Source organism: Lissotriton helveticus, chromosome 9, assembly GCF_964261635.1.
Source record: "Lissotriton helveticus chromosome 9, aLisHel1.1, whole genome shotgun sequence".
Taxonomy (NCBI): Eukaryota; Metazoa; Chordata; class Amphibia; order Caudata; family Salamandridae; genus Lissotriton; species Lissotriton helveticus.
Window position 1 is genome coordinate 398,234,034 of NC_136070.1, and position 24,113 is coordinate 398,258,146.

Consider the following 24,113-nt stretch of genomic DNA (forward strand, 5'->3'; position numbering starts at 1 on the left):
TGCTATTCCCATTAAAAGTGGATTGCAGATAAAGCGTGTGTTGCAATGAGGTCACATGGGTGGATTATTCTAAACTCCTATTCTAAACAAGGCCAACAGAGTTATCTTGACCTCGAGTACTCACGATATATAAAACTGAAGTTCCTCAAATATAGACTGGGCACGTTACCTTGCATACGCACAGTGGCTGAGGGTTAATGGAGGTTAATGGGGGTACCCTCTGTCGTTTTTGCGGCATGGCGCCGGAAGATATGGAACATTTGCTTTGCTCCTGTGAGATGTTGTTGGAGGAAAGGAAACGGTTATTGAAACACCATTTTAACCAGCGTGGAATACGCTCACGAAGACAGGCAGTTCTTGCCTGCTTTGCACCCAGCGACCCTCAGTTGAACTGTAGCCTGGTGAAGTACTTGATGGAGGTAGAAACAAAGATGCAGAAAACCGTCATGTTTTTAGAGGCTATTAAACAAAGCAGAATACCGTACCAGTAGTCTATAAAGTATCAAATTAAGGATGGTGGAAGAAAAGGGAATACTGGAATTCGTCCCCTTGCCATAACTTACAGAGGACATTTTAGAACAATATGATCACTATTTTTACTCTCACTAACATATATTAAATCTCATGAATTTTTGATAGGAATTATAATTTAGACTATATATTTTATGTAAAAGTAATTTTATTTAAGTGATGAAAAATGTATTGTGCGCATTTTAACGTTTTTAAGGATGATTTGCAATGGTTTTAATTAACTATGCTAATAAACTATTACTTACTTACCATAAAAGTGGAACTCTCTCTCAAAATAACGAGATGGACACATTACCAAATGCGAACACATCCAAGTTTTGCCAATCCCAAATAAAGTTGAGAGGGTGGTAAAATCCTGTACATGTAGGAAGACTCCTATTTTAGCCAATCAGATGTCTTTCCTTTCTGCCATAGGTAGAGCTGCACCATATTTAGGTACAATGGTACCATCACACCCAAAAATGCAAAAACTCTCAAAAGAAAACAGAAAGTATCCTCCTTTATTGTGCCTATGAGAAAAGGTCTAGAGTCAATGTTAAATTATAATCACTCTTGCATACCAAACACAACTTACATTTTTTTCCCTCCTGGTCCTCTCAGGGGATCCATGATTTATTTCTTGTTCTTCATATAGCGCACAACTCATTCCAGATGGAGTATCTCCGCTCTGTGCTGATCAGACAAACTAGAACATTCTAAACCATCCAAGTTTTTGACATCTTAAAATTCATAAAATTGGGGCAGGTATAAAGATGGAGAGGGTGTCTATTCCAGTGTTACAGGGCCATATACGAGAAAGCTCTGCTCTCGAATCTGTAGGTGAGAATGTGTTGAGTCTGCAAGAGAGCTTTTATGAGGACATTAGCAGTCTGGAAGGGTGATAGTCATAAGTTGCAAATGTAGGTAGTCACGACAGGCCTTGCATAGTGCCTTTAGGAATCAGGCATCAGAGCTTTAAGACTGCCTACTTTCTGATAGGCCACTAATGCAGTTTTTTTTTAAATGGGGGCAGAGGACAACCATGGAGGTAGATTGCAGATCAGCCATGCTGCTGTATTCTGCACAATGCAGTTTGGCCACCAAGGTGTCATTTGCTGCTACCAATAAAGCACTTCCATAGTCCAGGTGACTAGTTATAAGAACCTGGACAAGGGGTTTTCTAGAAGTGTTCGGGAGCCCGGAAAAAACTATTTTTAGGAGCCTCATTGTAGCCAAGCAAGTGCCACACTCAGCATTAAGTTGATCCTTCATGGATAGTGATTGATTTATTTTTAATCTAATGTATTTTACCGCTTGCTTAAGAGCAGGAACTGGACCAAGTTCGGTAGGCCGACAGTCACTCGACCATAGCTCCTGTGCTTCACCAAAAAGCATAATCTCTGTTTATCCTCTGTTTAGCTGGAGACAGTTGTTGGTCATCCAGACAGCGGTTTACCTAATGCAACCCGCAAATTGAGCATTCACTTTATCTGGAACAGGTCGAAAATAGATGAGAAGTTTAGTGTCATCTACATATGACATGATCTCCACATCACATGATCTCACTAATGTGTGCCAGAGGTGGTACGTAGTTATTGATGGGCTCTGGTATGAACCCTGGGGAACCCCCTTGTTGGTATACATCTTTCTCGCTTTAACGGGGCAGAGACAAACATTTTGGATACAATAGTCCAGCCAGTCCCTGAGCCAATGTAGCACTCTGCAATAAAGCTCTGCTTCATGTAGTCTGCAGATTAAGATGAAGTGGAAAGCCTTGTCAAAAGCCTCAGATAGATTTGGTAGAACTAGCAGGACCAGAGTTCCTGTGTCTAAAGAGAGTCTGATGCTGTTGGTGACTGCCAACAATGCAGTCTCAGTACTATGTAGCTCTCTAAAGCCCGACTGTGAGTGGTCTAAGATCTTAAGCTCTCCTAGAAAGAATGTAAGCTGTTTATTAATATAGCTTTCTAGATCTTCTGCGAGCAAAGGCAGCAACAAAATTGTTCTGTAGTTAGAGAGAACTTCAAGATTTGCAGAGGACTTTTTAAGAAGCGGAGATACTTGGGCACACAATTCAATTCAATTCTTTATTAAGCTTAGCTCAAAATGAGGTCCACTTCTAAATGTCATGAATAATCACAAAATAAGACAGAACTTTACATTATACATATAAAACCTTTACCATAAAATGTTGCTCATAAAAATGACAAAAGGCAAATCGCTACATTTTAAAGAGAAAATAAATGCAGCAGCATTTCATGAAAATTCATATTCGTACAGACAAACTCAACAGCCATGAGAAAAGCAAAGAATATAGCTTTCAGTAAAGAAAAGAAAATTCATATACAATTATAACAGGAACTTCATTCGACCTAGCAGCAACAGTTGAGTGCAAAATTCTGCGGGTCATATAAGGATACTAAAGGAAACAATATTAAAAAGATGAAGACAAAAATCATAATGAGATTGGATTTTGAAATCCAGTTAAAATTCCTTTACCGCAGCAGATAAAAGAATTAATTATGTACATCATTTCATAGAGATACAAGAAGAGAGTGGGTGACATAAAATCAAATTAGTCAAACCCGCAAGTAAAAGAAACTTCATTCAATCTAGCAGCAACAGTTAAGTGCAGAATTCTGTGAATTATATAGGTATAGTTGAATAAACAACAGAAAAAGATGAATACAAATAGCACAATAAAGATGGATACTGCTACAATTCCTTTACAGCAGCAAATAAAAATTAGTTATGTATATGATTTTATAAAAATACAAAAAGAAAGTGAGTAACATACAATCGATTAATCAAACCCGCAAGTAGAAATGAGAAATATGACTGAAGGATGGAGCCCTTAGCCCGTATCTAGGGCAAAAATGTTTAATAAAAATTGAAATTTTGATATGATCAAATAAAATGAATGCCCTACTTCCTGCCGTGAAATCTTCCTATCTAAGGTGGAGTTTAGTATAAATTATTTATAGTACTATTATGAGGCACTGGATTTTACTTACTTTTTTAATGAAATAATAAACATACTAAAACAAATTTTAAAACACCTTTAAAAACTTGAATATTTTAGAACAAACACATTCATTCTTTGGGAAAAGGAGGGGGACTCATGAGCTGTTACTACAGTTTTAATGTTATTCTGTAAAAACAATGGATGTAACAGTTATAGGTGATGTGGCAGTAGGGCTGGGCATACAAACAGAATATGATTAATGTTCTAGATGCCTAGATTACACAAACTAAAGTATCTCTCTGTGCTCTAGGGGGGGGACCAACTTGCTGTTAAGTCTTTAAAGGCAAAAGGTTGATGCAGAATAAATCAACAAACGACGAACCCGCGATCTAGATTCCAGGATAGATATTTCTGGGCAGCTCTCGGGTTACAGGACTTAACTATTGTCTTCAATCTTTCCTTCAGTCGACAATATTTGGGCACACTTCCTTTGATTTGGCACTTTAGCAGTGACTAACGAAAGATTGAACAATGTCATTACTGATTATTCCAAATGATTGGTTAAACTGGACGATACCGTAAGGGGGCACTAATCCTGGAGAGAACCTGATTTGGCCTAGACTCCATGGAGCAGAGTTCGAAATCACTCAAGCCTGCAGTGCCTGGGTGAAGTTGGCTTAAGTCAGGTTTAATCTCTGGTCCTTCTGAGTTGGATGGAAAGTTCTTGTAGATGATGTTAATCTTAGTTTCAAAGAAGTCCGCTAAAGAATCACAAAGGTTTTGGGAGGCCACAATGGTGGAAGTGCAGACATCTGGTTTCACAAAGCTGTTTAATGCTTTAAATAATTATTTTATAGAATCGCTAGCTTGGGCAATTGTGTGAAATTAAATAGGATCCCATATTTCTATGGAATGCTTGGACATAGACCTAACATTATAGTATAAGCCAGCTATCCTCTCTGTGCTGCCATTATGAATAGGAGGGCTGGAACTGGCATTCTGCTTGGGAACTTCTTCAAGGGAACTAAGGATCGAACAATGTAGTGTCATCGGTTCTCCAACTTCTGGCACAGTCAAAGTGATTTAGCAGGAAAATCTGCCTTTCCTGCATGTAGCCTGTCCCTCTAAGGCTGAACATTTTTATTACAGCATGTTGAAGGGCTATTAGCTTCAATGAGGGCAAATTGATGTGTTTGAATTCAGTAGAGGAGTGCATCCACACCATTTTACAGGCCTTGCTGCTTGAAAGTCTGAGTGAAAACTGGCAGGGGTTCTGGCATCTGGCGTTGTACAGACCGGGACGGTGCAGACAGGCTTGACTTTGGCACGCCAGCAGCACGTCTGTGCCCTGCAGCTGCTTAAATGCGCTTACTGGCAAAAGCTCTGCGTCTAGACCGCTGACCTGCCCAAGATGGCAGCGGTCTAGTGGCCACCCGGAAGTGAAGAGTGGTACTCTCTCTGCAAAAAACAGTACAGAGCAGAGAGCGGTGAAAAGCTTGCAGAATTCTGAGTGCAATGAGATTAAAAACTAAAACCAAGCGGCGCAAAGAAAGCACAATATGACTATCAGGTAAAGTGACATTTTAAAATGTTGCCCCTTACCTGAGCAGCACTGTGCATCCATGCCCTGCAGCTGCTTAATTGCAACTGCCGAGCAAGTGCTCTGTGTCTAGTCCGCCGACCTGCCCAAGATGGCGGTCTAGTGGCCCACCGGAAGTGAGGAGTGGTTGAAACCCGCGGCAGACCAGAGAGCGGTGAAAGGCTTTTAGAGAGCACAATGAGATTAAAAACTAACGGGAATTAAGTCACACACAGGATTCCCACTGTTTCTCTTTGTCCCGCGGGAGCACTGCAATGTCTTTGGGAGGTAAACATTTTAATAACATTTAAATCAGCAGTTAAGTTGACAATTTACTAGACATTACTGAATATTTACTCGAAAAACTAAGCATAAGAATGACGTTATGCTTAAGAATGCTAATGAGATGTTACTAATCTAATGATCTAAAAAAGACTCTCAAACTTCACTGAAAAAGACAAATGATAAAGTGATGCTTTAGTTAGGCAACAATATCAGCCATAACATAATGTTTTTAAACCCTCCCAACAAACTAAAATTCACCAGTAATAGTTCAGCAAGCTATCTATAATTTGCACCACCTTACTATGCACTGCTTATAACCTCACTCATGACATGTTAAGCAACACCATTGATGACAAAAAGGGTGGGTCTACCAGCTGCGGAATGTATCTGGCCTCTTGAACCCTGACTGGGCTTGAAGCTTCAAATGAGTACTCATTGGGACACTGAGTTATGTGAAGAAAAAATTATTTTGTTTATTTATTTTAAGTACAAGATGTCACGAGTGACATTGGCATGCCACATTTAGTACCCCCTACCTAGGCATGATATATGACCCATAATTATAATTTCGCACAGCCCTAGTGGAGCACAAAGCTGTGTTTGGCTGGCTGTCTATGGCCTATGGCCTGGGCATAATTCAAATTAGGCCACTTTGGCTGGTAATGTTGTTTACTGAGTTGGTACATTCATACTTGTCCATTGGCTGTTTTTTGCCAACACAAAGTTGACAGCTAACTGGGGGACATCTTGAAACCTGGAAAATCCTTGTGGGTGGGGCAACACCCTTCCCTGGGCAAGCTAGAATGCTCAGACTGCTGGCTTGCACCACCAGCCTGCAGAGACTGGCCCTCCCAGGCAAAATCTATGATGTCACTCACCTATCACAGAGATTACAGGAGTCGCAGGAGCCCTTGACTGCTCCACAGTCCGAAACCACCTCACCCTGGGAAGGGAAAGTAGGCCTGCCCAGTGCCTGGAGCCCTGGCCTGGGAATCTCAGGCCTTCCAGGTGAAATCCATGGCTTCACCACCTCTCACTGGAGATTACTGGAGCTGTTGAGCCTGCAGGAACCACAGATTCCTTCCTGGTCCGATGCCACACGGCCAGAGATAAGGAAGGTGCCTGTGCCCAGTGCTTGGACCGTGGCCTGTGGGACTGGGACTCCCAGGCGAAAAACATGGCTTCCCCCCCACCACTTCTCGTTGGGGTTTACTGGAACTGTGCATCCTGCAGATGCCCCAGACTACTCCCCAGTCTGAAACCACCCTGCCCCGGTATTTCCCCATTGGCTGGACATTCACCGGGGTCACATCACTGCTGTACACCCTAAAGGGACATGAGAGTCCTTCCCAACCCATAGCCAGCATGCTGTGGTTAGGTACTGTGACTCCAGTCCATCGGTTAAGGGTGCCCCAGGCTGATGCCTTTCACCTTCTTGGTGCCCAAGCCTGAGGAGCTAACGAGGGGTGAACCCCACAGCCAAAGCCACTCTTCCATTTTGCCAGGGAAGCTGTTTTTCTTCAACTGTTATGCCACCATGAACTGGGGACTTACACAACCTGGGGGAGGCACAAGTCAGTTAGCCACACCAGCCGGGCCCGCCAGTTATCTGCTCGGCCAGCTGGCAACCAGATGGCCCAGGTCGACCCTGCATGCAGAATGGCCAAGCCAATTATGACCAGAGGATGTGTACCAGACCAGAGGCTCACACCTGTCTAAACTACAATCATATTTCCTTTCAATAGGTGAACAATCCAATGCTTGGTGAATTCTGCTTGCACCCCAGCCTGACTGACCAAGCCAATCCATATCCCGAAGTTCCAGATCCAACTGGTGGACTTCCCTTACCTACATTGTTCCAACATGCTAGAGGCTGTTAACCTTGGAGACCAGCTGTGGCTGTGGATACAGCCCCACGCTAGGACTAGGGATTGGGGGTCCTGCGATGGGTGATCTGGGGGGACTAAGGGAGCCACAGGCACGCCCAGAGAGAGCCCTAGGGCAATTGTCATTCAAGTGACCCTCAGACAGGTGTAGCCCCAGGAGGACACCGGGCCACAAGGTGCATTCGATGATCCATGTTTCCCACAATTCACACTGATTATCACAGTTCGCTACATTCTTCACCAAGGCGTAAACTGAGTGATTCACTGCCATGAGTTACAGGCACCTTTCACAACGTTCACCCACCTGCGGGCTAAGAGGAGGCATGAAGGTTGTAGACCCGCCCATCCCGTGTCAGTGCAGCTAAACAGCCCACCACTCCTCAAGCTTCCTCTCTGATTCAAAGTGGGTTTCCATGCTTGGGAGCCCAACGCCACCACAGCAGGTAGGCAAGAGACTCCCATAGCATTGGAGGCAGGCAGCTCCATTGCCAGCCCTCACAGAGGCACAGACGGGACTGTACAACTCTTCATTCCCCAGCCAGGCCACAGAGAACCAGGACACCAGGTACCTGGCAACGAGGAAGGCTGTGACCTCCCTATCCTGGTGGGAGGTGCCGTGGAAGGTGAGTGGCTTTTCACCCAACCCCTCTAAGTGAGTCCATCAATTCCTTTAAGTTTCAGCTTTGCAGCAATACTCCCCCCTTTGGTTTCTCTGAAGCTACTCGACTGGTCAGTGGATTAAGACTGCCGGACTGTTAGTCGGCACCATTTATGATTGGAACTACAATAATATCTGATCATCTATCAACTTCGGTCTTTCATTCTTGATCAATAAAAACATTCTTGGCAAATGCTTTTGCTTTGGTTTGTCTTGCTCCGGTCCATAAATGTCACCTCTAGCGGCACAATACAAATGCCTTAGGCAGCTCTCTTAATCCTGGCCCCCGTTTCGAAAACCAACAAAATAGAATCTAAGTCCTGCTTAATTTTTCCTAGCTGCACTAGTAGAGCAGAAACCATGTTTGAATACTCTAATTTTTTCAAAGTAAACATTTTAGACACTCAGAATACTCAAGGGTGCGCCGAGAGGCAAGGGCTGGGACATGTCAGAAGGCCATCGTAATCCCACACCCAACGATGAGCTTTTTAACTGTAGCAACTTTAATTACCTTAGTTGCTAGCACCAGACTTGCCCTCCAATGGATCCTTGTCAAAGTGCATCAAGTGTACTCATTCCAATTACAGGGCCTCAAAGAGTCCTACATTGTTAATCTTCCTCACGCCATCTCCGAGTTAGGAGTGGGTAATTTGCGTGCCTGCTGTCTTCCTTACATGTAGTAGCTGGTTCTCAGACTTTTTTCTGAAATGTAACCCACATTCCTCGTTATCTGAGGTTACCATGGTAAGCACAGAAAGTACCATAGAAACTTGACAGGGCAGACATCTGAATGTGTCATCACCTTCACAGGGTCATGTGATCGCCACAAGCTTATCTAGAGTAACAAAAGTGGGCGGAGGAGCCCAAATCACCTGTTCTGCATCAATGAAAGGGAGAGACAGGCCAAAGCACAGCCTGATAGAGACACAGGAGTGGCAGCCTGATGTCGGGCATACCCTAGGGACATCATGCTGAGTTGCTGCAAAAATGCATTGAATGGAGAAGGGCAACGGCTTGACACACAGGAGCCAAAATGCCAGGGGGTATTCAGGATTCACGCCACCTGACCTCATCTGCTCTGGTCAGACCACTGGGAGTTCAAGGTGCCAGGCTGCTTGGCCTTCACTCTTGGGTAGGAAGGGCCTCTGTGAAAGACATACCCTCAAGTCGGATGATTCAAGGCAAAGTGTAAGCTCTTTGCTTGAAACAGCCGAAGCCTGCCAAACAGTCCATCCTTAGGGCTAGGTGTTCTCAATTGAACAGAGTATGGTGCTGCCCTGCACGGAGATCTCGGCTTTTTATCCTTGCTTACTCTCCCATAGGGAAGGCTAGGAGGAAATGTCCTTCAGAAAGCGCTGGAAGGCAGCCATGAGCCTGGGCTCCTGGGGGCGTGCAGCATACCAGCCTGGACACTTGCAGTACTTGGGAAGAATGACTGGCTTACAAGGGGTTCTGTAGTACCTTGTCACGGCTAATCCAGAGGATTCTACCTGCCTTTCTTGTAATCCATGCACACTAAATGGAGAACAAAGTCCTGGGCCGGGGCTTCCACCCTAGGCCTGCTGGAGCTCTCACCTGGGCTCAGTAAGAGCTTCTTAAACCTGGCAGGTAGGGAGGCCTTCCTGGGCCTGCGGACCACTTCCCAGGCTCCAGTTGACATGGTGGGGGAAGGTAGCCTAGAGCTGGGGGCTTCCACCACCGGGCTCACTGTATCTATGAGTCCTTCCTTGGCCTGCTGGACCCCGTACTGGGCACGTTGAGAGACGGTGGGCTAGAGAATGGAGCCAAGGTCAGGGGTTTCCACCCACAGGCCTGCCGGAGCACTGACCCAGGGCCTAGTCATGGCTTCATAATCCAGGCAGGCAGTAGATACCTTCCTCAGCCTGCAGCATCCCATCCCGGCCTCCATGTGACGCGACGCGGTCGGATGCCAAGGACAGGGATTTCCACCCCTGGGCAAGTCATACATCTTACCCGTGCCTTGGGTTCCAGTCAGATCTTCTAAACCCAGGCAGTCAGAGAGACTTCCCCAGGCCTGCAGGACAATGTTCCAGGCACTTCGATACACGGCAGGCCGGGGCTCAGAGTCCAGGGCCGGGGGTTTCCACCCCTCGGTCAACCGAAGCTCTGACCTGGGGCCTGGTCACAGCTTCCTAAATGAGGCAGGCAGGGGAGTCCTTCCTGAGCAGTTTGTGACACAGGGGCCCAAAAAAGGAAGCCCAGGGCTGGAGGCTTCCCCGCCAGTTTGATCCTAGGGACAGGCGGAGTGATGAGGCCCATTAAAAGTTTCTTCATCCCACCAATCCCTCCCCAGGTCTGCAGGACCCCCACCCAGGCACTTTGAAACATGGTGAGCTAGATAACGCAACCTAGGGCCAGAAGCATCCACTTCCTGGGCTGCCAGAGCTTTGTTCTACGGCCCAATCAAAACTTCTTAATCCTGGTAGGCATATGAGACCTCCCCCAAGCCTGCAGAACTTCTTCCAGGGCATTTTGCAACACAGTAGGCTGAAGAATGAGGTGCAGGGTCGGAAGCGTCCAGCCTTGGCCAGCTGGAGCTCTGACCCGGGGCCCTGTGTGAGCTTCTTCACCCAGCCAAGCAAGGGCTCCCTCCCGGGGCCTGAGTGACTCCGTCCCAGTTGCTTGGAGATACAGCAGCCTGGAGAATGGAGCCCAGGACTGGGCCGGTAATATGTTCTTCACCCAGCCAGGCAGGGGAGCCCTACCTGGCATGATGGACGCCATCCCAGGTAGTTTGTGACCCGATGAGCTATGCACATGGACCTCAGGTCCGGGGGTCCTCACCCTTGGCCTGCCAAACCAATACCCATTATTGACATGTGTGACAAGGAGACATCAGAGATAATGTACCTGGCCTTCCTGAGCTCTGTTTGGACTTGAAACTTCAAATGAGCCCCCATTGGGACTTCAAGGGAAGCCAGGAATTCTAAACATTGAGTCACATGACGGAAATAAAGTGTTTTGTTTATTTATTTTAAGTACAAACATCCACAGTGACATTATCATGGCACATTTTGCACCACCCATGTAGGCATGGTAAATGACCCCTAATTATCATTTGCAACAGCCCTACATTTAAGGAATGGGTATAAGGAATGCAAAATAGCATTTTTTCATATGATGAACATGTTTCTTGTACCTCAGCATAATAGTAGGACCTAAAAGAAGTGTGATTAGCTTTAAATAGGCAATTCAGTGAATGATCTTCAGGCAAAAGGCAATCTGCCAATACCTTAAATTATTTTCTCCTCATTAGTCATATTTTATCATCCTTAGGCGGCATTTGGTTTAGAAATAAACTCACTTCAAGATGAAAAGACTCCATTTCCACAAGCAATCACCATGGCCATTAAAGGAATGTTTGAACAACGCAAACCCTTCGTACAGGTTTGTGGAGACACCATTTTTCATTCTTCTCCATTACCTATATGTTTGTGTGGCCCTCTGATCCTAGCAAAATGGAATCAACTTTTCTTATTATGTCCTGCTAAAGTGGTACCCTGGAAACCGACAGCTGGTAAAAGATGTCCGGGAGAGCATAAGGCTGCTGCGTCGAACAGGAAAAGAATGCATCGAGCGCAGGAAGAAGGCCCTCGCCAATGACGAGGAGATACCGTTGGATATTCTAACACAGATTCTGAAAAGTGAAGGCAAGCTAAACTTTTATTGTTATTATCTTTGATTTATAGTGTTAAAGTTGAAATATTTAAATTACAAAATAAGGGAGACATGAGTTTAGGTGTACTTCAGCTAAAGAGAGTGATGGAAACCCTAGCTGGAGTTACTAGTTGAGTATTTTCTGTTTCACTTCGGCAACTCTGAACGAGCCGGTAAGCCCTCATCTTTGGCATGCCCGTAGGTATGGTATCATTAATTCAATGTGTGAGAGTATCTATGTGGGCCTTCTGCATAACTCCAAAAAGGGCTGTAAGCAGTGTGCAGCCTGAGTGTGGTACCAAGAAAATCAAAATATGAACGAGACATTTATAGCTGTGAGGGTAAAATCGAGCTTTTTAAGAGTTAGTTTATTGTGTGCATTACTGGAACGGAGAGTGAACTTAGACCTGTGTGTCAAATTCATCATGTATATCAAGATACAAATATATGCTTATTGGTACAAAATGCATTTTTTATATAGGCCAAGCAAAAACCATTAATTGATATAATAACCTGCAGGATTACCATGCCTCTTTCCGTCACTGTAGGAAGCTGGCTCTGTATATACTATACCAAAGTAAGGTATAGTGTGCACAGAGTTCAGTGGATCCCCAAAGGTAGGCAGAGGATAAAGTAGATAATACTTTACTCTCTATTTGTGGTAGTGTGGGGGAGCAGTAAGGCTTTATCGGAGGGTAGTGTTAAGCATTTATTGTACACACACAGGCAAGACATGATTTCACACACTCAAAGCCTGAACTCTGACCAATTTGTTTTGTATGAAAATATTATTAAGCTGTATTTTATTTCTAGAACCAAACCAGGCCTGGTGCAGGTAAGTGAAATAATAGTTTGCACAAACAATATAGTTGAATGCAGTTGCATTTACTTATTTTGTATACAGGTAGGTCAATTATGTAGAAACAGTTGAGATTACTTTTCAGTTACTTTACAGGTACTGTATGAATACTTTTTGGATTACTTTTCTAACTCAGTGTGATATGCCTAGATATCACACTGGGGCATTCCCTAGATAAAAGGTAGGCAAAACAGTTTTTTCGCAAAACACAGTTTCTTAGGATCTTATGCAAAACACCCTCCGCACTTGGAAGTTTTTCAGAGGAAAACAGTCAATACAATCCTATGGAGGAAAATAGAGTTATCGTTTTGCAGATAAGTAAACGGTCTTATGGGGTGAGTTCCTGGGACGAGAAAACGGTTCCCCAGGGTCAAGGATGCACTCAAAGAGCATTCTCAGGGGCAATAGGGCGGCCGGGTGCAGAGTGCTGAGGCCCAATGTTATCCAATGGGGGTTAGGAGGCCTCCAGTTGATGGCTGCTCATGGACACCCCACTTGGATGTGGGAGCAAAGCTCTTTGGGTTTAGCTCAGGGCAAAGGGGGATCTGAGTTAGCACACAAAGTGCACCCACAGTGGCGGCCGGGTGCAGAGTGCGGATTTGGAATCGGATACTCTCAAAGAGAGTTGCCAGTTTTGGATTTTGGCTGCAGGCTCGGTCCAGGAAGACTTTTGGCAGGAACTAACAGCTGGGCAGGTATGTTGGAGGGCTCAGGAACATAGGTGCACCTCAGGTCCTCTTCTCCAGGGCGCAGGGCGGCCAAATGTAGGGGTGCCTTTTGAGGTCATATTTCACCTTACCAGGACACTTGCGGTTGGGGGTTTCTCCTTGCAGAGGCTGCTGGAGATGTCGGGGAGTCCTGGAGGGGTCAACCCACAGTGAACTCAGACTCTAGAGTGCTGGGGGACCTCGCTTGGAACTGTGGACCACTCTGACTCAGGCCGTAGGCATCGGGTGCAGTGGTGGTTCCAGGCATCAGGCTTCTTTGTCATCAGCAGGCTCGGAGTCTTTCTTTGGAGATTCTTTTTAACAGAGCTGCTGTCCACAGGAGATCCGGTCTTTGTTGAAGGCACTCACTTCTCCCAGGGGTTCTGGAGGTCGCTGGCTGCAGGACAAGGAGACTTTTGGTGCAGGATCTCTGGAAACTGCAGAACGGCCGGTAGGGCTGGGGCCAAGTCAGTTCTTCTCTGCAGCCTCCTCTTCTGTGTGTCTTCTTTTGTCCTTCTGTTTTATAGGTTGCGGGAATCTGCCTCCTTGGTTCAGGGTTGCCCTCTAAATACTGTATTTAGAGGGCATTTTAGGGGTCTTGAGATCAGTAGCCTATGGGCTACTGACCTTAGGGTGACTACACCCTTTATGTGCTCACCCCACGTGGGAGAGTGGGCACAATCCCTAACACTGATTGGAGAGTGCCTGCCATCTGCAAGATGGTGGGCACTGAAGAGTGGGCTTCACTTCGCCTCCCCAACCTGAGGGGTGGAGTTGGCAGAGGTGGGCACACCTTCTTGGCTGTTCTATTTTTTTTCTGCCTGTCCTCCTGCCAAAAAAAGGGTGACACAGGAATGGGGCCTGCTCCTGATAGCAGGAGATCCTGGGGGTCGCTTTACAAAGGTGGCAAGGCCTTTTTAGCTCCTCTGCCACAAATGGCTCTTCCTGATCTGGGGGAGGTGTGACCCCCTACGCCCAGGAAATACTTTGTTTCTGGGCCCAGGGAGCGGAGGTTCCCACCCCAGGGGTCCAGAAACATGTCTTGTAGTGGTAGACTGGTGTTTACCAGTCCGAGAACCCACCAAGGCTAGTCTTTTTTCAGGGTGCATCTCTAAAATTTCCTCTGAGTGCATCGTATAATGAATCCCACACTGGCACCTCTCTGGGTTTATTATGGTGAGAAGTTTGCTACCAAACCTCTCAGAATTCAGTAAAGCATTATGGTGCTGTGGAGTTCGTAATGTCAAATTCCCAGACCATATACTCTTTATGGCTTTTCTGCACTTAGAATGTCTAATAATGAACTTGGACACTGTAGGGGTACAGTGCTCATGCAACTGTACCCTCACCAGTAGTATAGTGCACCCAGATAGAGGGTGTCTTACCTATACCAAAGGCAGTGGGTTGCAGGCATGGTGTGCCATGTTGACTCTTCACTTTTCTCTGCACGAAAATATGCTACCTGCAATAGCAGTGTGTATGTTAAGGTACAGGACATCTAAGAGTGGCACAATATGTGTTGCAGCCCTTAGAGGCCTTCCCTGGCCGCAGTGCCCTTGGTACCCATGGTACATTTTACAAGGGACTTACGGGTGGCTAGAGGGGTGCCAGTTGGGGGTACAAAGGTACATATTTGGGAAAGAACACAGGCCCTGGGATCCTGATTGGCAGGGACCCAGGGCAAATCAAGTCAAAGTGCAACAGAAATCTGACCAAAAGTGGAGGGTTACTGCATCAGAACCCCAGCTTCCTACAGACACTATGTAGACGGACATGCTGGGCTGTGGGAGAGAGCGGTGGCTGTCTTAAAGTGAACTGTGACTGAGATCCCACACTTATCAAAACATGAAGTCCCTCAGAGGAAAAACATTTGCAACTTTGGGTCACACTTACTGCCTTGATGTGAATGATTAGACAACCCTTCGAGAAGGTGTATATATTTGTTTTGCTCAAAAAACAAATCAATACTACAATACAATAGGAAATAAAGAACTTATAGAGTACATTACAACTTTAAGTAAAACAGAAGTACAAAAAATATGTAATGGTAATGGGCCAAAGATAATAGGTGATAACTCCATTAGAAGCCCAGGTATAAATCTTATATCAAAGTCTGAAGGATTATAAATATAACAAAAACATAAAAAATTATCTGCCTGCAATATAGGTACTCCTTGTGACTGGCACACAAGTGGCAGTCAGATCTAAGCTATCCATTGGTTCCAGTGCAGGATTCTACCTTCACACTTGAAAACATACAGTTCTCAAAATATCCACCAAGTCCAAAGTAGAAGCTGTATCCAAAGAGGGTTCTGGGCTGGTTGGATACGTGTTGTAGGTGCCAAACGAGGCGACCTATCAAGGCACATGGGTGGCTTGAAGATGCTAGTTCAGCCCATGTCAGCTCTTCAATGAAGGGGCTTTTACTTTTTTTGAGCCACAACCTGATTTTAAAGTTACAGATCTTAAAAGCGGTAAAGATCATTATACCTTCCTAAATCTTCATGAACTCTCCAAAATAGATATTTTTGATAAAGGTTTTATATACCTGAAACTGAATCCAGCAAAATTCTTTCAGTCCACAGGTTAACTGAATATTCCTCTCAGTTGCCCGAGGGTTCCTCTGTTTCAGAATCTCCTGAAATATCTTGTTCTCCAAGACTTAGGGATTAAAGTCCCAAATGTAAACCAGGGGTTACACAGTAGAACATTTCTTCACTTTCAACAGGTTCCTGTCTACTGAGTTTTTGCAGCACTTTTAATCAACTCTGAATTCTCCACAGGCCAGCCAACCCCTCTAAGTTCAAAGCACCTCTCTTTGCAAAACAGCTTCTACAAGCCAGATCTCCAACAGGTTAAGGAGACAGTCTACAGTATACTCCTATCTCACTGTCCCTGGAGGCTAAATTAGGAAACCTACATTTCCATTTCTGAAACACATGCATGGACACAGGAATATATACAATAGGTTGGCCCAATCCTTCCAATGTTCCTCTGCAGGTGGAAAGAACAGTCATGTGAGTGATACTTGCTGGTCTAGCTCCAAATGTTGTTCCGAAGAATGGTGCCTGAATTGGAGTACCACAGGAATTGGCGCACCTGTGGTAAGGACATTTCAACCTTACCTTGCCACCAGTTACTGTACTCGCTCCATTCTTTCCTATGTATGATGTAAATAAAGCCTAGTAAGATTAGCTTTAAGGTTAGGAAACACAACAAAGGCCTTTGGGAAAAAATAAAAAATGTTGAGGGCTTCCTCAGTGGAAAAAGCTGTAACTCATACTTGAATCACTCACTCATCACACAGAAACAAACTCCGCTATCTAAGAGAACATGTGTTTTTCATGTCCCAGTGATTGCAATAGAGAGACATTCCATAATATTGTGGAGACATGGCATCAGGGGGCATCTCCCAAGTTAAAAGAATCCTGAGTAAAATTTTCATTCAAGAGTTCCTGGCAGAGTTAATCTCTAAGAACTCCTCTTCATGTCTTTTGCCCATCTAGTCAGTTGAACTCTATTGAGTTGAAAAAGCAGAACTGGGATTTTATCATACATTGCTTAATCTAAGCCTAGGCCATGCATTTATCCTTGTCATTGACTACTGGCTGACAAAAATACTTATTAATGCATACATTTCCCACATTTCTAAAAGTAAAAAGATATTCCAAATTTGGAGTAAAATTGATCACTGCTTCCTTTACCACAGATAAGATAGACAATGATAATCTGTCTATGATTACAGAAACTTCAGGATCAAGTATTCAGTGGGTCCCCAGAAGACTATTATGGGTTTGGAAAGTGAGGCGCGATAAAGGAATTATGAGCCATAACCAATTTAGCACCACAGAAAAAATGGAGCTAAAGGGTTGCAAAACTATCAAAGGAATGGAATCAAAATGGAGTTACAAACATAAAAAGACTGAAAACCTTATATTAGAGCAAAAGAAGCACATGTGCAGATCTGGCTAAGGTGAAAGATGTGATTTGTTGTCAATTGACAATGTTTAGAATGCTTGCTTCTTTAGGTGTATTCTTCAGTGGCATTTCTTATTTAACCAGTATATTTATTCTATTTGTAGAACTAGAAGAGAAATGTGATCAGGAAATTATGCTGGACAACTTTGTCACTTTCTTCATTGCTGGTTAGTAGTGACATCACTTAATTTATATATTTAGACTATTGTGTACATTAAAAGTTTTGGATGTGGCAAATAGCTCTCCAGAGGTTATAACCCGAAAAATGTTCAAAGGTATTTAACAATTAAACATGACAAAAATGTGGAACATTATTTGTAAGGGGCAGAATTGCAAACAGAAGTATACCAACTTTAAATGCAAAGTATTGACATATATGTGCTTAGATACCCTTTGTTCTTTAGTTACAAATTCACAAAGCATGAAACGTTATTAGACTGTTGTATGGGGACTGAGAAGTCCTGTCAAATGTCTGTCCTTGCTGCTTTCACCATTATACAGCAATATATTTAACACAAAACTGTTACAATTTCATTATGTTGTGTTATTCCTCCCTATTTATTGCCCTATGTACCAAACTGTAAACTTTAATTAATACACTATTCTAAAGAGTACTGGATGTGCAAAACTGCACCCATGCAAAAGGAAAGTACAAAAATGATTTTCAAGATGACTTTTCGAGGGAATGTCAAGAAAACTGTAGTCACTAAAATATATTGTATCTCAGAGGATTACATTTTGTTTTGCTAGACTGTGTGCTGATTCTCCTGTGGACATAACCCACTGTGCATACCATTCAGTCATGCACTGGAGGTTGGGTACAGAACCTGGACTTTTGCCAGACCCTGCGCCAAACCCTTTATCTGTGCATTTTTGGGCAGATGGCCAGGCCTTCAGCCTAGTTTCAGGCTAACCCCTTATAGAGATGTAATTCACTTCCTATGCCATTGCACAGTGGACTTTGAGCACAGGACATGGCCTTCACCTAAGCACTGTACTTAAGCCTTTTGTGTACATAACAAAGTGTGCATAGCCTTTGGCCATGCAAAGGAGCGGTTGGGGGAATGGTCTGGCCTTTAGCCTGTAGGACGTGGCCATCTAAGGGCCCCGCGGGGTATTTCCACAACCACCTTTAATGCCTTCCCAAATGAAGAGTCGGTCAGTCAGTTACTCACTTAAACACTTACTTTATTAGTAGTTCTCTGCAGAGAGAGACCCAGTCAGACCTGCACCCTAAGATGGACGCTGAGCGGGACTGCTTGCCCAAAGCGCGCTAAAACATGATAAAGCTTTCTCGAGACCTCAGCCACGCCCACTATGGAAAAATACCGTCCGGATCCGTACAGGAACAAAGAGGGTACAGAAAGATGAGCTAACACCTGCCAGATGGGTGTATTATCAGTGCTCCAAGGCAAATGTGTCGGGCTTCAACGTCTCCTAACGTGGTAGCAGAACTACACATACAGAAAGGAATGTTGGAAAAAGATAATTTATTCATTAGCAGATCCGACTTCAACCTTGGGCAACAGAGAAAGAATAACATACAGTTTTACAGTTTTGCTGAAGTAGGCACACAAGCCAACAAAGCTTGCATGCTGTAAGGATAACTCAGTGGGTTTCATAATGCTAATACAAATGGTGTCTATTTAGCCACCTAATGCTAACTTATAGAATAGATACGAATGCATATAATGTAAGGAAATGTCAAACCTAACAGACCCTCCTTTTAGCATAGGAGGCTAAATAAGCTGTATTGCTATCCTTCAGGGTCTTTACAATTCTAAGAGAGGGGCTAGCATCATAATCGTCCATATAACAAATGCATTGTAAAGCATATACATAAAATATGCAAATATTGTAGCAGTCTAATAATCAAATATTCCCTCATCAATCAACATTAGTGACTGAATTTGTAACACCATCATAGAGGAATACTTATTTTCTTGTGTTGACCTCACCATGTTGGAAGTATGTTTCGTTGCACAGTACGTGCAGCAAGCTGGAAGACAATTGATACATAAAAATAGGTGAATATAACCCCTGCAACGGCTATCAATACAAGAAATATCTTCCAACCCCATGAAGTCTATACTTCCCAGAGCCACCCTGTTAAAGACCATGATCCATTATCCTGGTGTATCTCTGCCGCCAATGTGTAACTTTTGTATGGCAGAATATACAGTCTGAGCACTATCAGGGATGTACACACAGCAGCTATTGCCGATGACCCTACATACTCCACCCCTACCAGCCAGTATGACATCTAAAACCATCCAATTTTGGAGTGAAACCAGTTTCGGAGCTTGGAGCTCAACTGTTATATTAGTGAGTATACCGGCAGTATTATTAATGACTCCTTCAACTTCTCTAGCTAAGCGGAGTATGTTACGGCTATTGAACATGGGACCCCAGAATGGCACAATACCGCTCATTATGTCCATGAATTGCTGAAGTGAAGTATCTCTTTGATCAATATTATCTACGTTGACCACTCTTTTGGCTCGGTGTATGGAGACATCCCTTCGATGGAACCTATTATCTTTGTGGTATGTGGATGGTGCAATATAAACAGGAGGCAGAAGAAAAGAAAGATAACACTGACCAGACCATCCCCTAGGGAGCCAAGTATACGCTTGTTCTCCACAGATAAAATACACATTTGGAGGTGTCCCTAAAGGTGGGCTACTAGTCGTGTTCAGCTGGTAAGTGTAATTACCCTGGCTTCGCCCCATGGAAACATTCCCTATTCCCTGAACACAGAACTAGCCGTTGTATTTATCATGGGAACAGGTATCGCTTTATCCTCAGTGGAATTCAAATTAGTCTTTATTTCGATCATTCTGATCATAAAAAACACACAAAATATTTACAATAACATAATAAATAGTCTTGGGTAAAAACATAGTTTCTAAAATAGTAAGAGATAATACATCATAATAGTTGATAATACACAAAAGTATAAAAGCATGCTAAAACCATCAATTAAAAACACATAATTCTAGATAAAAGTTATATCTTTGTGGTATGCTGTACTTACACCAAGAGTAATTTACTTATCATTTCATTCATGCATCGTACTTAAAGAGAGCCCAATACAGGCTAAAATAATATAGGTAAATATCAGAGCATCATACAGGGGGTTAGAACTAATAAATGGCAGCTGATACTTTTAGAAAATGTAACCGTATTCTCCATATCCAACTTAAAAATTTTGATAGGGCTATCACAATGGGCTCTTGGGTACTGGTCTTCAATAGTCTTAGAGTGCTGTATGACATTACAATGCATGCTTTTACCACGCATGCTTTTACATGGCAACTTTTACAACGCATGCCTTCCCAACGCATAGCGCTTTGGGGTGCTGGATAGTGAATAGTTTAATTTACTATTCCAACTCCAGTCCCCGTGGATAGTAGGAAAGGTGTTGGATAGTAAATTAAATCTATTCCCTATCCTAGAGTGCCCCCCAGCGCAACGCGTTGTAATGGTTTGCTTTGTAAAAGTTGCGATGTAAAAGCATTGTGTGGTAAAAGTTGCGTTGTAAAGGATGTTTCCCGTCTAAGGGCTAGATGTAGGTAATTCGTATTTACCGATTCATAAATACCGAATTTTACCGATTCGGTATGTATGAATCGGTAAATATGAAGGAGGGAGATTTAGGTAAATTCGGTAATTGAATTACCGAATCTGTAAAAATCGGTAATGCCCATTGCTTCCTATGGGCCTTAAAGCCATAGGAATGGATGTATGACATTACAACGCATGCTTTTACATCGCATGCTTTTACAACGCGGTTTTTACAACGCATACCATTACAACACATAGTGCTTTGGGGCGCTGGATAGTGAATAGTTTAATTTACTATTCCAACTCCAGTCCCCGTGGATAGTAGGGAAGGTGTTGGACAGTAAATTAAACCTATTCCCTATCCTAGAGCGCCCCCCAGCGCAATGCGTTGTAATGGTTTGCGTTGTAAAAGTTGCGTCGTCAAGGCACTGCGTGGTAAAAGTTCCGTTGTAAAGGTTGTTTCCCCATAGGAATCAATGGGCAATACCGAATCGGTATTTACCGATTCGGTAAATACAGAATCCTGCAAGGGTGCAGGGGGTGTCACTTTAACATCGCCACTCGAACTGGGGGCCAGACCAACCTGCCACGCTTGCTCTCGCTGGGGCCCTGACGCTGTGTGTTCTTCCCTGACGCCTCTGCCAGGTACACCGCACGGCCGCTGTGGGGGAAGACTACAGCTCCCAGCGTGCTCTGGGGCCAGAAGCGGCCACTTCCTGCTGGAGCGCGCCCGGAGGCGGGGAACATCGCCACTCGAACTGGGGGCCAGACCAACCTGCCACGCTTGCCACGCTTGCTCTCGCTGGGGCCCTGATGCTGTGTGTTCTTCCCCGCCGCCGCTGCCAGGTACACCGCACGGCCGCTGTGGGGGAAAACTACAGCTCCCAGCGTGCTCTGGGGCCAGAACTGCCCACTTCCTGCTGGAGCGCGCCCGGAGGCGCTTAAACATCAGTTGCTCCCTCGGTGGAGCGGGGAACATCGCCACTCGAACTGGGGGCCAGACCAACCTGCCACGCTTGCCACGCTTGCTCTCGCTGGGGCCCTGACGCTGTGTGTTCTTCCCCGCCGCCGCTGCCAGGTACACCGCACGGCCGCTGTGGGGGAAGACTACAGCTCCCAGCGTGCTCTGGGGCCAGAACCGCCCACTTCCTGCTGGAGCGCGCACGGAGGCGCTTAAACATCAGTTGCTCCCTCGGTGGAGGCGGGGAACATCGCCACTCGAACTGGGGGCCAGACCAACCTGCCACGCTTGCTCTCGCTGGGGCCCTGACGCTGTGTGTTCTTCCCCGCCGCCACTGCCAGGTACACCGCACAGCCGCTGTGGGGGAAGACTACAGCTCCCAGCGTGCTCTGGGGCCAGAACCGCCCACTTCCTGCTGGAGCGCGCCCGGAGGCGCTAAAACATCAGTTGCTCCACTCGCGTCGCGGACGCGCGCGGGCGGCGCCTGGCGGAGCCCGGGCAGAGGGCGGGCTATCTGTGGCCGTCCGGGGCCGACAGGGGCTGGGATGGGCTACCCCCCTAACATCCACGATGGGCAAGAGGAAACAGGTAGGTGCCAGGGACGATAACGGGTCGAAAGCAAAACATCCTAGAAAGTCTGAGTCCATCATCTCGTACTTAACTTCCGCAGTGGGCGTACTGACTAAAGAGATTGCAAATGCAGAGAAAGAGTTGGGCCTGAACACAGGGGAGAGTGAACTAGTCCCTCCCACAGACTATAGTAGGGTGATACCGTTGGAGCCAAACATTGTGATCACCAATCAGGAATTGAACCCAGCTAACAACGCATCACCCACCCCACATGAGGCTTCACAGCAGCCATTACCCACAACGTCTGCTGTTCCCCCATATAACCAGCATAGGAAGCGTAAGCCTCTAAAAACAATGGACAGGAAGAAAAAAGACTTGGCTCAGACTACTCGAATAGATCATCGACTTAAGGGCCAAATTGGGAACATAATAAAGGACCTATTTATCTCACACTTGGAACTAGCACTTGTGTCTGTTGCTAAGGACATTGTGGACACCTTAAACATCTGTGTAAAGGGGTTTTTGTCCAAATGTGCGAAAATGGATGAGCTGTTGACACAACATAGGGGGCCGAAGGGGGATCTGAGTGAGCAACCAGTTTCAGCTGATCACTTTTCTACAGGTGATACTAGGAACATCAGCCCCATCCCTTGCAGACCGCATGGCTTGGCAGGGACTGTAGATATAACAGGGCAACAAGCCACAAGGGACATGCCAGGGAACCCTATACCTGAACCCAATACCAAAGGCAGACAGGTATATGATAGCAGTAGACGCATTCGCACTCATGGGAACACCCTTGAGTTGCCACCAGAGGCAGCTCCGCTAGTGGCTGTCTTCACCGGGGTGCCTACGGCTAGAGGGGGCTCCAGCGAAACTACCGCTGACCTGATAACTCAGGCTAGACAGCTGTGCGCACAGTTCAGCACGGGGGGAACAGATGTTGCAAGTGCTGTCACAATGGCAAGGAGGGTTCGTTGGGTTGGACATAGCCCCAAGAACATTCCAGGGGATTACCTGGTGGTGAATTTTAACAACAAGAATAGTGCTCAAAGATTATTTTGGGATGGTACTGAGCTTGACAACAAAGGCATTAGACCACTCCCCTTGGGATTTTTTTACCCCCCATCCAGGACCTATAGATACCCACAGCTATCTACCCGGCCCCACACTCCCCGTAATGACAAATGCACTTTATCATACCAGGCCAGGATGAGCGCACAGATGGGATCTGCCCAGGGCTCTGCTCGGGGAAGGGATACTGTACCCTTAACTATACTAGCAGCATCCCCGGGGCACCTCCAATCCAGGAGAAGGGTAGAACTTTGCAATTGATTTTCACCCTTGTCCCAGATGGAGACTAATGATTGACTGGATCCTGAAATTCCTGGACTGAGGCCTGGTACAGATGGTATTTCCAATATAGTGAGTAAGCGGACAGTTCCATGCAAAATCTTAAGCTGGAATGGTGCAGGTATTAGACCCAAAAACACTGACCCTATCTGGTTGCAATTTATAAAACAATTCGACATCCTGGCCTTCCAGGAAACCTGGGACCCAGATTCTAATTTCATTTTGGATGGCTTTCATAGCTTTACTACCCCGCGGTTCGAGGGTCTGCGGGGAGGCCCAAGGGGGGTTTACTTTTCCTTATCTCCCTAAACCTTGCTGGTACTTTTAGGAAACTTAACGGGGAGTCAGATAATTTCCTAATTTTAGAATGGTCGGTTTCCAATAACTATTACCTTTTGATTAACATGTATAATGCTATGGATGGCTCCGTACAGAAGGAGCACTTTTGTGTATTAGAACAATTTTTGTCAGTCTATAAACTTAATAATTCATTTGTGCCAGAAATGTTTTTAATGGGAGATTTTAACATACATCCTTGCTTGTGGGACTGTTATGGT

General features: G+C 45.1%; 1 protein-coding gene and 1 pseudogene across 2 annotated transcripts in view; one reads left to right on the forward strand and one right to left on the reverse strand.

The window, feature by feature from the left end:
* The window catches only part of LOC144781360 (cholesterol 24-hydroxylase-like), a 256,024-nt gene that overhangs the window by 100,536 nt on the left and 131,375 nt on the right, over window positions 1-24,113 (forward strand). For both annotated transcript variants that reach the window (XM_078660149.1, XM_078660150.1), the window contains exons 7-9: window positions 11,181-11,291; window positions 11,398-11,554; window positions 17,210-17,272. In XM_078660149.1, the coding sequence (XP_078516275.1) occupies window positions 11,181-11,291; window positions 11,398-11,554; window positions 17,210-17,272 (331 nt within the window). The remainder of the gene's footprint in view (window positions 1-11,180; window positions 11,292-11,397; window positions 11,555-17,209; window positions 17,273-24,113) is intronic.
* Window positions 7,357-7,501, reverse strand: LOC144783518 (5.8S ribosomal RNA; annotated as a pseudogene).